At 54.4% G+C, this 14,198-nt stretch overlaps 4 protein-coding genes across 4 annotated transcripts; 1 reads left to right on the top strand and 3 right to left on the bottom strand.

Moving 5' to 3' along the window:
- Positions 1-899: 899 nt before the first annotated feature.
- Positions 900-2,565, bottom strand: COL26b_007883 (uncharacterized protein; the record flags this gene model as incomplete). Its single annotated transcript, XM_053180662.1, has 5 exons — positions 900-1,328; positions 1,383-1,774; positions 1,833-2,024; positions 2,084-2,345; positions 2,410-2,565. 5 exons carry the CDS (start codon positions 2,563-2,565, stop codon positions 900-902), a joined length of 1,431 nt encoding a protein of 476 aa, XP_053035341.1.
- A 3,203-nt stretch (positions 2,566-5,768) lies between these two features.
- COL26b_007882 (uncharacterized protein) lies at positions 5,769-6,209 on the top strand (the record flags this gene model as incomplete). Its single annotated transcript, XM_053180661.1, has 3 exons — positions 5,769-5,850; positions 5,903-6,155; positions 6,191-6,209. 3 exons carry the CDS (start codon positions 5,769-5,771, stop codon positions 6,207-6,209), a joined length of 354 nt encoding a protein of 117 aa, XP_053035340.1.
- Positions 6,210-8,085: 1,876 nt separating this feature from the next.
- On the bottom strand, positions 8,086-9,451 carry COL26b_007881 (uncharacterized protein; the record flags this gene model as incomplete). The annotated part of the gene is made up of 2 exons (XM_053180660.1): positions 8,086-9,183; positions 9,242-9,451. The coding sequence occupies 2 exons, from the start codon at positions 9,449-9,451 to the stop codon at positions 8,086-8,088; spliced, it is 1,308 nt and encodes a 435-aa protein (XP_053035339.1).
- A 1,013-nt stretch (positions 9,452-10,464) lies between these two features.
- On the bottom strand, positions 10,465-12,249 carry COL26b_007880 (uncharacterized protein; the record flags this gene model as incomplete). The annotated part of the gene is made up of 4 exons (XM_053180659.1): positions 10,465-10,637; positions 10,701-11,650; positions 11,709-12,170; positions 12,239-12,249. The coding sequence occupies 4 exons, from the start codon at positions 12,247-12,249 to the stop codon at positions 10,465-10,467; spliced, it is 1,596 nt and encodes a 531-aa protein (XP_053035338.1).
- Between the last annotated feature and the right edge of the window lie 1,949 nt (positions 12,250-14,198).

Below are 14,198 nucleotides of genomic sequence, written 5' to 3'. Positions count from 1 at the left end.
CGGGATGACAGGAGGGGCGAAAACGAAAGATCCTGTGGTTGGGATTTGGGGTGGGTTGCTGAGGTCGTTCGTTTGGTTGTTCAAGTGTATTCGTTGTTGGAGAAGAAGCTATCTGTTGTTTGTAGATGGGCAGAAAGAGGGGGATTGATATGGCGAGAGGGCTTGGGAAACACAGGATCGAGAGTTACAATGTTTGTTTTGTATTAGAAATGATTTTGAGTTCACCAACTGTCAGCTGTTACATATTGAGAGGCTTGGCTTCTAGGCCAGCGAGAAAATAAAGCTTAGTTTGGTTTTGTTAGGCAGGTTTTTTGATGTTCTAGAAAGAGAAATTTCTTATTAATAAGCTTCCAGGTATTAAGATATGCTGCCATTTGACCTTATCTCTCAAGGCTACAACGAGCTTCATTTTTGACCCGAACAAGTCGACCAATTCTGTTCTCTGTCATCTGGCCGAAAGTGGCTGTTATCTGCATCTGCGGCTCTTGCGCGGCATTTCGGACAATGCGACATGGCCGGCAGGTACCCGATCACTCCCGCGAGGTTCAAGATTGTCGAAGCCAAGTGTGGAGATTCGCGAAAATCATTGCCGTCTTCGAACGCAGATATGCAGGTCGCCTGTTGAACAGCTTACGCCGTGCCGGTTGGACCCGTCTTAGACGCTGAGACTCTTGGCAAGAGTCGTAAACATGCACAGCGGGATTATTCGGACTACCTCCTCAAGCTGACTCGGTGTGTTATCCACAGACGGTCATGAGCCTCTCTTTACAGCGATTCTTGACTCGTATCGCCTTAACACATCACGAGCAAATCACGAGGCTGTGGTTCGTTTGTTTTGGTAACGATTGACTTTGATAAATGCAAATTGGTATCTAACTTCACCACCACAAAAACTCCTTCTAATGCGACACGGAGTTGGAGTTGTCGGCGCAAGAGAACGCGCTGGAGCCTCCAGACTCCTTGTAGGTAGCCATGATGCCCACGATGGAGCCGTAGGCGCCGGCGATCATGAGGAACGAGCCGCTGACGACGACGAAGACGCTGAAGCACACCATGGCGATCCAGCGCGGGTTCTTGTCGAGCTTGCCGGCGCTCCAGTTGTCGTAGAGCCACATGCAGCCCATGGGCTGGAAGGAGAGGAGGGTGCCGAAGAGGGCGCCGACGAGCGAGACCAGGCCGTCGAAGACGGGGATGGAGCTGGCGATGATGTAGGCGATGACGGCGACGCTGAAGGTGCAGCCGAGCCAGGTGATCCAGTGCTTCGCGGTGTTGGCAGTGAGGTGCTTGGTGCCGCGGAGCATGCGGATGAAGACGTACTTGGCGGGGAGCTGGAGAATTGTTAGTTGGTGTTGCGGCACGCCAAGGAGTGTGTTGTAGCTTACGTGAATGACGAGAGTGGTAGTCACAATGAGACCGGGAAGAGCCAGGCCGTAGCAGACCTTCTTCATCGTGGTTCCGGCAGATCCAAGAGCCGGGGAGGCAACGTAGGAGCCGCAGAAGTAGTAGACGATGACGCCAATGGCGATGTAAGTGCCGGTAACAACACCCTGGCAGATGAAGAGAGATCGGGAGTAGTGGCGGGGCTCGCGCATCTCGGAGACGATGGAGAAGAAGGCCGGGGTACCAGCGAAGGCGAAGACGAGGGTAGAGAGAGCGGAGGACGCCTCAGCGAAGGTCGGCTTGCCAACGATGACATAGTCGGAGACCCAGACACCGCCCTGAGGGGCTGCCGCAGGCCTGTCCTGAATGCCGACCGCAATGGTGAGAGTCAAGACTTTTTAGTTGTTAGCTAAGTGCGTATGGAGAGTTGCTGATTCAGGGGTTATGCGTACTTGAGCTGAGAATAGCGACGAGACCGATCCAAGCAAACCAAGTGATCTTGCCAAGCGTTTGGATGCTACCGAAGCAGAAACCAACAAATGCAGCCACAGCAACAAAGATTGCAGTGCAGGCACCGTGGGTGGAAACCGAGTTGAGCGCAATGGAGGCACCAAGCATACCAGAGCCGGCAACGAAGATCCAGTCTGTTGTAGATATTAGCGGGCTGAGCGTTTTAACGCTTCACATGTGCGCGGCGACTTACAGAGACAGAAAACCACGGCAAAGAATTCACGACCGATGGGGCCAAAGAGCTTGCGACCAACGTCGTCAATGCTGTACACATCGGGGTGGTTCAACTTGAAGACTCCGACAATGTAGTCGGACCAGGTTGTCACGCCCGACACGAGGCACAACGCAATCACGCCCGGCACGATTCCCAAAACGTGGAAGGTTCCCGGGATGGACAAGACTCCGAGTCCGATCTGGGTCTTCATCATGAGAGCGGCTGTTCCAAGCCACCCAACCTGTTGGTCGGGAGATTAGTCGCTGTACGGGGGTTCGTCGTCTCTTTTCCCGAATTTTTCTTACATTACGGTAGTTGGGACCATCTTCACCGATTTCACCGAAAACTGCATCGTAGCTAGCGTTCGGGTCGTCGTAGACGACGCCGACCTGGGACTGGGTTGAGACCTGGCCCAACTCGTCGAGGTGGCTTTCCTTGCTCTTATGCATGGTGGTAGCCATTTTTTGTTTTTATTGTCGGTCGATGGAGTGTGGATATGTGATCGATTCGAAGGACAACGTCAAAGTCACCGCAGGAGAATATCTTTCAAGTCTTTTGAAAAGCAGTCACTTTGAAGCGTCGAGGGTGCGATTGTCGAAGTTTTTCAAATCTCTAGGAGAGATCCGATGTTGGCGGTTAGGAGGCGAAGAGGTTTAATGAATTGCCGTGAGACATTGAAGGCTGAGGTGAACCTTGGAGGACAACAAAGATAGAGTGCGACCAAAATGAGTTTGTCAAGACGACAAGGGATCGAAAGCCCAGTACAATTGAGCGACTCGAGGTGAACTGCGAGAAGATGGATAATTCAAACATCCAGGCGTTCGAGATTTTGGAGTTGGGAACGACGCGCTTTTGAACAAGATTTGGTCTAGCGCTGGAGCCGCTTCTCTTCAGCTTCGCCCAGCTCAAGGCCAATGCCGTCAGGGGCATGGCGTGCCAAGGTAGCGACGCAAGGTTCACGCTTCTATCAGACAGACAGGTTCCTCCAACAAGAGGACAAGACCAGATAGGTCAGATAGGACACAACCCACTGCATGAGGTAAATTACGCACCTATTTCTGAGAGAAACCCCATATTTTCCCCGGACTTCATCGACTGGGAGATACGTCACAGCGGGACGATGTTCAAGGATGCTAGGGAGAAATGACTCACAATGGCACTTCCTTTTCAGGGTCGCGCGCAGTGGTGCACATTCGGCCTTTGTCCGGCAATTGTCAAAAGCTTCGATAATTTTGATAAAATATGCAGTCGGGACCCGTTCCGACGCACACACAACTCTTACTGGAGGTACGAATGAATACTGGAGGCACTTGAGGCGACATTCATCTGATAGCCCCCTTCAGCTCAACCCCTTGACGGATGACAAGGAACTCCCACGGTCCACGGATCAGCCGGGACCAGATTACGAAAACTTCCTGGTCCGCGAGGTTTTCCGTGGGCAAACACGGATACAGCGCGCGCTGAGTTCACATCCCTCCCATCGGCAATAACGCGTACGGATAGCAGGCAACCGTTAAAACGCGCAGATAGCAGAGGGTTATTTGGCCTCTCTGCCCTGGTCGAGCCGGCAGCCTTTTGCGGGTCGGCTGTACCCGTTTTCTCACCACGAAAGAATTATGAGGCGGTCGGTCAGCCGGTCTTCCAGGCGCAGTGCGTCGAAAGCGGAGATCGGCGGCTCCATGACTCGTCTGGCATTGGTCTATCTCAGGGTCTCGCTCTGCGCGAATCCCTGTTGCTGCGGGACCCTCGCTGGGGTGTCTCGAAGTAAAACACCATCGGGTGAAGATCCGGTCTTCTGCCCGTACCAACGGAAGCGGTTCCGACCTCCTCCGACGCAAAAAAAAACCTGGCCCGCCGTTTCTGCGCCACCGCGAACAGCATCAACGGCGGCGCATGAGTCTGGAGAGCCGCCGCGTGACCACCACGATGACAACAGTTAGCCCAAGCGCCAGACTCACTGATGTCACTGTCGGATGCTTCCCGCGTGTCTGGAGACCGGTGGGAACGTGTGAACTTGGAATGCAGTGGTGACGCTTATTTTCCGCTTCCCCATGGGGAGCGCAGAGACAGTTGAGATGACGGCGTGGTCGTGGAGAAACTGTTACGTACAAAGAAGAATGCGCTGCCACCTTGCCCGGTCTAAGCGACCAGAGCGTGTGCCACCAGTGTCGCCAGATTAGTCGGCGAAAAATACGGACTCTAATGCAGAGGCCGCCGCGCATTGTTGTGCAGGAGCACATGTCCGCGGCCTTTTTTCTTCCAGAGGAAAGCCTGCGTGAGTGGCGTGGGCTGTCTCTAGACATGATAAACAGATACTTCTATAAGGGAAGACGCGATTGGCCTTTCTTAGCCTTCTACTAACGCAGTGCTGGGAGGGTTGTAATGGCTCGCTACTGATATCGGATGAGCCGCGGCGGCTCTAATGAGACACTACGCTAGTTTGAGTGTGGCAGACTGACTTGTCATGTACATGGCAGATGCCAACACGGAGCACGGAGAACGAAGCCGTTCGTTCTCTTCCCCCGCATTCGACCGGCCGAGGCGTCTGTCAGTTGTTTCGCTTCATTGGCAGAGACTCTTGTTGTTTCCACCGTCGGAGAGATACCTATCACTACTTCTGCACTCTGACAACATGTGTGCGTGTCTTTAGCCCCCGAAAACCGACATACGACCGGCCCTCCGGATGCATCGTCGTGCTCGTCAACAAGAGGAACATTGACTGTTATCTTCAAAGGGGTATCTTGCAGGCAACTGATACCTCTTAGCTGCGTCCGTTATCGGGCATAACGGCCGGACAGTTAACACATACATAGTGCACATCGTGCTTTATCACCGACGCAGTCTAAGAGACTAGATAGCATGCGGAACTTAGTGCAGATAAGCCCCCTAGTCAGTGCCCAGCAGAAGGAAAAAAAAATTAGTTCTCCACCACGGAATCGCTACCCCGCGTTTCTGGTTCCACGATAGTCGTCACGTCACCCTTTGAGGCTCGCACCACCGTCGCGTGTCCAAAGACTGTATCAATATCTCGGTTTAATTGAATTTTCTTTCTTTGGGAACAGGTTTTTTCTGTCTTGTGTTATTAGAACGGCGCAATGGAACCCGGGACTGGACGCAACAAGGTTACGAAAAGATCTTCAAACGCGTGAGTTCGGCGTTCTTCGGCGCGCCTGCCGGCCAACTTTCTGGGCCGCTCCGCTGACCCTCTCTTGGACAGGTGTGTAAGATGTCGGAGGCAAAAGATCAAGTGTTCGGGGTCGCAGCCATGCGATGCATGCGGCAAGCGCAAACAGTCCTGCACATTCGATGAGCGCGACCAGAGGATAGTGGTCACCAGAGGGTAAATCTCATCTCACCGTCCGCTGAAGAATTAAACACCCACTTACACGGCCGCTCCAGTTATATCATCGACTTACAGCAGCGGATCGAACGATGGGAACGCAGCAAGAGCACCAATGAGCCGGCGCGGGACTCGATCGAAGGCGGCCAGGCTGCCGACAAAGTCGAGAGTGGTCTGTTATCTCTGGCTTCGCATCCGAAATGAGCAAACTAACTCCTTGCAGGGTCTGAGAGCGATGTAAGCATGGCAGGGGCGGAAGGTCCAGACTCAACCCAACCTTCGAGAGGCACTGAGAAGCAGCAGGACGCCCGCCCCAAGCCGCCCATGGACCCGGTGGCCTCGACGCTCATCAACCCATTGTCTACTGGGCAGTCAGAGTTTATGACAGCGCCGACAGGAAGGATATGTGAGTCATTCCCAAAGCACATCGACTTTATAGGTCATTGACAGCCATGCAGTCTACTTGGGAACATCATCCAACTGGTCCTTCACACGTCGCGTCCTCAACATCACGCACCAATACATCAACAAAACACCTCTACCCACGAGCGCACTCATCTTCGATGCCGCGGCCTACACCCTCGATTGGGATGGCTACCGCATTGGGGAGGGCCCCGAGATGCCGGCCCTCCCAACGCAGGACTATGCCATCTACCTGGTCAACGCAGTGAAGTTTCACTGCAGCCAGATGTTCCACCTCTTCGATGAAGAGTCCTTTATGAAATCCCTATACCACTTTTACTCAGACCCAAATCCAAGGGCTGACCCTACGGACCTTTGGTTCATCCATTTTCTTTTGATACTCGCTTTTGGAAAGGCATTCACGACGAAGGCCAACAGAAGCCGAAAGCCCCCAGGCCATGACTACTTTATAAAAGCTGTGCAGCTTCTCCCCGACCTTAGCGTTTTGCTGAAGCAAGCTGCTCTCTCGACAGAGATTCTCTGCTCACTTGCACTGTACATGCAATGCGTCGACTTTCGGCATGCCTCCCACAACTTCATCGGCCAAGCCATACGCATGGCCTTGGGTGAGGGCATGCACACAGACATGCCGACGCAAGTGCTGGGAGAGGCATATGTCGAGAGGTGTCGAAGGATCTGGTACACAGCACATATTCTAGATCGAGAGATGACGTCCCTCTTTGGCCTTCCGCCTTCAATCCACGATGATTACGTGCAGTGCCAACTGCCAACCTATTCTGGTTCATCGCAAAGGACTGCGGCCTTGCGGATGAGGATAAAGCTGTCTGAGGTTATCGGCAGTATTAACAGAAGTAAGGTGCCAACTCGATAACTATCAGAAGTCGGGCTAACCAAGTTACTCAACAGAGGTATACGGTCGAGATGGGAGGCTCAACAACAAGTTCATGCTGGGGACTAAAACCGTCCTGGAAAGTATGGCCCATGTTGCCAACGATCTTCAACAGTCCTTTGCGCTTCCACTCGAGAGGGATACAAGTTGCATTTCCAGAACATCGGCCCATTTACACCTACTACATCATCAGGTAAGTCGCTCCAAAAGCCATTTGCTGGTCATAACGTAAGCTAACCAATCCTCTTTTTCAGTGCATCGTCCTTGCTACAAGACCGCTGCTATTTTGCTTCTTGAAGATCCGATTCGAATCCGAGAGTAAATGCACCGAGCTACTGGGATCATCTCAGACGGTGCGAAATTTGATACAAATGTGCATGGACTCTTCCCAACAGATGATTGCTATCCTCGACTGTCTACAGTCGCAGGGTCTTTTGGGTGAGCTTTATCACAATCGAGTATTTCTACATTGTTCTCTGACACGGACCTCCAGAAACCTTCCTTCCATTTGACTTGGAGGCGATCTTCGTCTCTACGGGAAGTCTATTGCTGGGACCCGCAATCGACCCGCAGGCCTTCGAAGGCGTGGTTCCCTCGCTTGAAAAGGCGTATGCTGTTTTTGATGAAATGATCGCCGCTGGGAATGCGGTGGCAAATTTTCAGAAGGCAGAGCTGCAACAACTCGAAATCATGTTGCAACAGTTGACACAAACACACCCACAGCCAGCAACAGATGACTCCGGCGCGGTGAATGAGGCGCCATGTCAACAACAGCAGCAGCAAATAGCTGACGACACGAGCCCTCACGATACTGTGATTTCCTCGTTGGCTACGGATTTGTCCCAGAATGAGAGCTATACCTCGTCGCTGCCGGGAAATCTGGAGGAAATGACTTTTGATAGCGGCCTGACCATGACTCAATTGCTGGATATGGCGAATTCGATAGAGCACGAGGATACGGAATGGATGTCCCAAACAATTGTCGAGCATAGCATTTGGTAGTCTGGTTGAACAACAGCGATTTGACTTTTCTCTCCCACATGAAGAACACAATATGCATGATGTCTGCAGGATAGGACTTTGCATAACGTACGGGATCACCTCAAAGTCTCCCAACCCCATCGAGACCTTCCGTTTCTGTCTCTCAGCTGCCTCCTGATTGCTCAACCTCTGTGGGCCTCGGAAGTCACGACTCGTTTCGGCTCCTCGGCGACCCCGAGGCTCGGATACATATGCAGCATCAACAGCAGACGGGCGATCACACCTCATTCTCAGCTTGACAGGTTGGAAGTATCAAAGTATACAATGCTATTATTAACTACATATCTTCTACAACTTGGAGGCCTTGGGGTTCTGCAGCTCTGCAAACTCCATGGTGTTTCCGAGACGCCAGCTGACAGTGTCTCCCCACTTGCCGTCATCGCCGCCGACGTCCTTCCAGCGCCATTTGTCAACGGGTTGCTTCCCGTCCGCGGCCTCGAGCAGGTTCTTCACCCAGTCTCCGATCAGGGGAATAAGCTTAGCGGCGTGCCCGGAATCACCAGACATCAACACCACGGACGAGCTCGACTTGGGGACGTAGTCGATGATGAAGTCCGAGTCATTAGTGTCGGCAAACCAGCAGAGCGACTGCTTCACCAGAGGCCTGTCGGCAAGCTCTGGCAGCGTCTCTCGGAGCAGCTGCCGCACCTTCTCCTGGTCGTGCAGGGGCATGAAGGCGCTCTCGGCATGCGAAGGCGGGAGTGAGACACCGGTCTTGGGATCCGTGTTCACGTACCCACCGCCCATGGGGCACAGCTTGAGGAGGTTGGTCTTCGGGTCAGGCTCGAAGTAGAAGCCGTAGTCGCGGGCATAGGTGACGGGGATGCCACGCAGGGCGGATGTCTCGTCTTCAGTGAGATGGACGTGTGCGACGGACCACGACTTGGCGACCACCTGCTTGCCGCACTCTGGCACCAGCCGCGCGGCAGCAGCGCCGACTGCGACGATAACGAGCTTCGCCGGTACATGGCGGCCCTGCTGCGTCCTGATACCGGTGGCTTTCCTGCCTCCCGGGGTGTTCTGGTAAACAATCTCCCTCACGCCGCCGTGCCGGCCGAGGAAGTACTTGACGCCTCGTACCTGCGTCGCCTTGTACAGGGCGATCAGGGCGTTCCCAGAATGGACGTAACCGTCAAACGTGTTGAGATAGCCCTTCCAGCCGGAACAGTGCCCGGCCTTGTACTGCCAGACGTTCTCCTCAATGTCCTTGCCACCTTCGATTGGGATAACATGCTTAGCCAAGACCGGGTTGATTTCCGCGGCCTTTTGGAATCTCTTGAGCGTCTCAATGGCCCTGTCAGGGGCCTTACCCGAGACACAGTGAAGAAAGCCGACCTGGTGGAAATGCGGCGCAAAAAGTGGCGTCTTCCAGGCCTTGATAGCTTCCTATTGCCCGAGAGTAAGCCTTTTAGTGTATCAGCTCATTTCGGAGGATGCAACTTACGAGGGTAAGATCGGTGTAGAACGGGTCCTCATATTCCGCCCTCAGAATCTTGTTGATGTCATTGGCGGCAGAGTCTTGCGGGGGTATTGTCTCGTGCTTGTCATAAACAGAAATGTCCGTGTATCCCGCCAGGGTGAGATGATAGGCCGTTGACAGGCCGAAGGCGCCGGCGCCGACGATGATGATAGGATCGGACTTGCTGATACCCATGGTGATAGTTCTGAGAGACTCGTGTTGAAGCTGATGTACTAGACTCCAAGGGAATCTTTGCTACGAGTGAAATTTGCTCCTTATGATGTATGTAACGTCCAGCGGCCGTCTAAGCCGTTCAGTCCACCGCCGGTTCCGTTCGGGAAATGGACCGGCTTCGGACCCATGGTTGCGGTGTTGCGGTGAAGCTATTCCCGGACAATGCGGGGGACCGAGTGACGGGCCAACGTGATCTTACGACGCTGACCACGTCGGCTGGTCTCCCATGTGGCGGTCGAGACCACGCTTATTGAACCGGTTGCTCGAGACGGGTGCTGAACCGCATATCTTCACAATCGTCATGAACACAGTCGGAAGCACTTCCGACTTATTGAAATCATCATCATTGGCTGAACGGGCCGATGTGGGGCTGGAGTATCGGCATCGGGACCCTCACCCGTGTTTTCGTCGTCCAAGGCAGGCCCTCTTCCCCAGACCCCAGACATGATGACCAGGTGTTTGCCTGAAGATGGGATCACGGTACGTACTGTCAAGTCCGGAGACAAGCGATGGCAGAGTTCGGTCCGCGTGGTCCTTTGCAGAAGACAGCAATTACGAGGAAATAGAGACGAACATTCCGGAGGGAATTCTTCAGCAAACGAAGGCTGCATCTGTTGGTGTGGTCCCTGTCGCCCAATAAGGCTTAACTAACGCATAATCGCGGGCTATTTTCATCCGTAGTTTACATGACTCTCCGGCATAAACGTGCTGCCAATGACAATTTGACTGAGTACAGTGTGTTCACCCTACCCTGCACAGCGCCCGACTAAGTATGTCAACACTCGGATGAGCCCAGTTGAAACTTGAAGAATGGAGCATTATGAAACTCGAGGGTGATGCTTGTGATGGGTCGGTAATCATCAATGTCATTGGACTACTGAATAACTCTCTAAATTACATATTTCGCCTATCCCGAATACACATGCCACCAGGCCCCGTCACGCCATTTTTTTTCGACCACCCGTGCGCGATTTTTATTTGTTGCTGGGGTACTCGAAGTCGGTCAGGGGGAAGAACTCCTCCTTGATCAACCTCGGGCTCGTGAAGCGTCTCATGACGTCAGCGCTGCCGGCCTTGTCGTTGGTTCCGGAGCTACGGGCACCGCCGAAGGACTGTTGGCCGATGAGGGCGGCGGTGGTCTTGCAGTCTGGAGAAGAAATGGTTTAATACTCTGGAGAAAGGCACTCAAGCTTGGGAAGGTTGGACTTACTGATGTAGAAGTTGCCGGCAGAGTAGCGGAGGGTGTCCTCCGCCTCGCGGATGGCGGTGCGGTCCTTGGCGAACACGGCGCCGGTGAGGGCGAAGCCGCCGCCACCCTGGTCGACCTTCTTCAGAGTGGAGGACCACTCGGCGTCGGGGTAGATGTTGACGGCCAGGACGGGGCCGAAGATCTCCTCGTTGAAGAGACGGTGCTCGGCGGAGTCGGCGAGGTAGACGGTCGGGTTGACGTAGTATCCGTTGGAGCCGTCGTAGGTGCCGCCAACGAGCAGCTTCAGAGAGGGGTCCTTGTTGCTCTCGTCGATGATGCGCTTGATCTTCTCGAAAGAGCGGTCGTGGATGACGGGGCCCATGAAGGCGTTGAGGTTGCCGTCGGGGCTGCCGATGGTGATCTTCTTGACGTTCTCGGTCAACTTGGACAGGAACTCGTCGGCGCGGGACTGGGGGATGTAGACGCGGGAAGTGGCAGAGCACTTCTGGCCCTGGTACTCGAAGGCGCCGCGGAGGGTGTGGAGGGCGGCGCTGTCGATGTCGGCGGAGGGGTGGATGAGGTGGAAGTTCTTGCCGCTGGTCTCGCCGACGATCTTGGGGAAGTCGCGGTAGGTCTTGTTGCCGATGCCCTCGCCGATCTTGGCGTACAAGGAGCGGAAGACGTCAGAGGAGCCGACGAAGTTCAGGCCAGCGAATTCGCGGTGCTTGAGGACGACATCGGTGACCTCCTCGGCGTCACCGGGGACGAACTGGATAACGTTGGGAGGAAGACCGGCCTCGAGGAGGATGTTGTAGACAAGCTGACTGGCGTAGATGTTGCTGGGCGAAGGCTTCCAGAGCAAAACGTTGCCCAGGAGCGCGGGGCCGGAAATCAGGTTGCCACCGATAGCGGTGAAGTTAAAGGGGGATACGGCGTAGACGAATCCCTCGAGAGGGCGCCACTCCAGACGACTAATTATGAGTTAGTTATGGTAGGCAGAAAAAGGTTCATGTGTGCGTAGTCGCTTACCTCCACATGCCGTCAGATCCACGCTCAGGCTGCTTCTCGAGGATCTCAGCAGCAAAGTTGCAGTTAAGTCTGAAGAAGTCGGCCAACTCCGCAGCCGCGTCAATCTCTCCCTGCCACATGTTCTTGCCCTGGCCGAGCATAGTAGCGGCAATAAGCTCATATCTGTACTTGGTGACGACCAGCTCGGCGGCCTTCAGGAAGATCGCCGCCCTGTCGACGAAAGGTGTGTTCTCCCAGCTCTTCTTAGCCTCCAGCGCGGAGTCGATGGCGGCAGCAACCTGCTCCTTGGACGCGAGAGGGAAGTTGGAGAACTTCTTTCCGTGGGCGTGGGGCATAACGGTGTCGAAAGACTTGGAGGCGGAGTGAACCTGGCCATTGTAGAAAAGGTCGCTGCGTGCGGGGAGTTCAGACTTGAGCTTGTTCAGGGCCTCCTCCAACTTGGCGCGCTCAGGCGAGCCTTTCCTGTATTCAGGCTGCGTCGATTGTCAGCTATTTGTTCGGGTATTGCTTTGGGCGAGTGGGAAACTTACGTTAGGCTCATTTCTGGGGTCTGGTAGTCTAAATGGCACGGTGGCCTTAGTTCTTGTTTGTTGCAGGCCGACGGGAACTGCGAAAGGACGGAGGGCACCCCTCATAGACCGCGCGGGTCTTGCGATGACGCTGGCGACTTGCATTGTCGAGTGTGTGATATAAAAATGTATGAGGTTCGCGGTGAGGGGGCGAAAAGGTTCGTAATACCAGACTAAGGATAATTCGCAAGCACGACAAGCCGTTCCTCTGAAGCTGATTGAGATACTGAAGATACACCACCTCCCATACTTTCGCCGTCTGAGAGCTCTATTTGATAGCAATAATGCCGGCCATGCTCCCGACTGTCGTCGAGTGCCATTGACCAATCACGTCTAAGATCGATGTCATTCCGTGCGTGATGCCGAGATCGGACGGGGCGGATCTCCGAGCGGGGTGCTCGACGGGCACCCAGCCGATATCTTTACATGCAGCTTCCCCGCCGTGCGGCGCGTGTGTTACATTTCCCCGCAAACACCGGGGGCTGGGATCTTGAATCAGCTCCGGCGTCTTGTGACGCCCGATTACAGGCCGACGATAGCCATCGTATCGTGAGCCGGCCTCATGAGACCGGCTGTCAGAGAGGGACCGCTTGCCCAGCCGCCGATGTACCAACTTCGTACTCACGGCCATTCATACTTGCGCTCTTGATCTGTAAAAAGCTTGCAGATGAGCTTGAGCAACGATGTGAAATGTCTGCCAGCTGTATAATTCATAGTCACACGAGTGCACCAACTGTAGAGTTCGTCTTAAGTTGAATGGTCTTGTTGGTGTTGCTTGATAGACCTAGAGTATCGATATCATGAAATGCGGATCCGTAGAGGTGTTCGCAGATAAGTAGCACATTGCCCACGTCCCGTGAGATGAACCGCCTGAAGCATATTCGACCTGCGAACGTCAGAATCTCGACCAATGACACACACAGAGGCCAAGAAGGGCGCGGCACACGACCCTTGCCCTCTCCTGGGTCAGTTTACAGGGGACCTCACAGCCGGGGCCTTCTCCGCAATTTTGATCTCCCCGGCCGTCACGATACTAGATCGGTAAGACACAGATCACGGACCCTGAATTCTTTGACTAAAAAAAAGCAAGGGCGGTGGTGGAGAGAACCTCGACCGGACGGCCCCTCATCCGAGGTCTCCGCTCGCAGCTATCGTCCGCCCTCCGCCACCCACGGGCCTTCTTCCTGGGCAAGCCGCTTGGCATAGTCTGGACCCTGTACGCAGCGACGTACGTCACAGCAAACGCCGCGACGACGCTGGCGGAGAGATACGACGGAGCCGCAGCCGTGAGCACGGCGACCTTCGCGTCCACGTTCCTCGTCAACGTACCCCTCGGCGTGTGGAAGGACCTCCGCTTCGCAGAGATCTTTGGGTCCGCCGCTGCTTCCGGGGCGACGGCTGTGTCGACGACGCCGCGAGTGCTCCCGAGGGCCGCGACGGCGACATTCCTGGTGAGAGATGCCGTGACGATCTTTGGGTCGTTTACGCTCCCGACGTGGGTATCGGCTGGTATCCCGGACAGCGTGACGGCTTCTCCACATGCCAAGGCGACTATCACGCAGCTGACCGTGCCGGTGATGTCTCAGCTGGTGGCGTCTCCAATACACTTGATCGCGTTGGACTACTATGAGAGGCAGGGGAAGATGCCATTCTCCAACCGGGTTGCGAAATCGAAGGAGCATGTGCCGTCGACGATAGTCATGCGGTGCATCAGGATCATTCCTGCATTCAGTATTGGCTGCGTGGCCAACTTAGAGTTTAGGTCCTTTTTCCATAATTGGATAGGTTCAATGGTACAATAGAATATTCATTTCTTGGCTACACGAGACTGCTGGACCAATCCAGGTTGATGAGATGTCGATGAAAAGTCGATGCGATGGCTGCTATTTGGGCTAGAAGGCTTCATCTCTCGACTATGCGT

This window comes from Colletotrichum chrysophilum, assembly GCF_026319265.1.
Source record: "Colletotrichum chrysophilum strain AFK26 chromosome Unknown scaffold_66, whole genome shotgun sequence".
NCBI lineage: Eukaryota > Fungi > Ascomycota > Sordariomycetes > Glomerellales > Glomerellaceae > Colletotrichum > Colletotrichum chrysophilum.
Note: the sequence above shows the minus strand (reverse complement) of the source record. Positions and strands in the feature narration are given on the sequence as shown.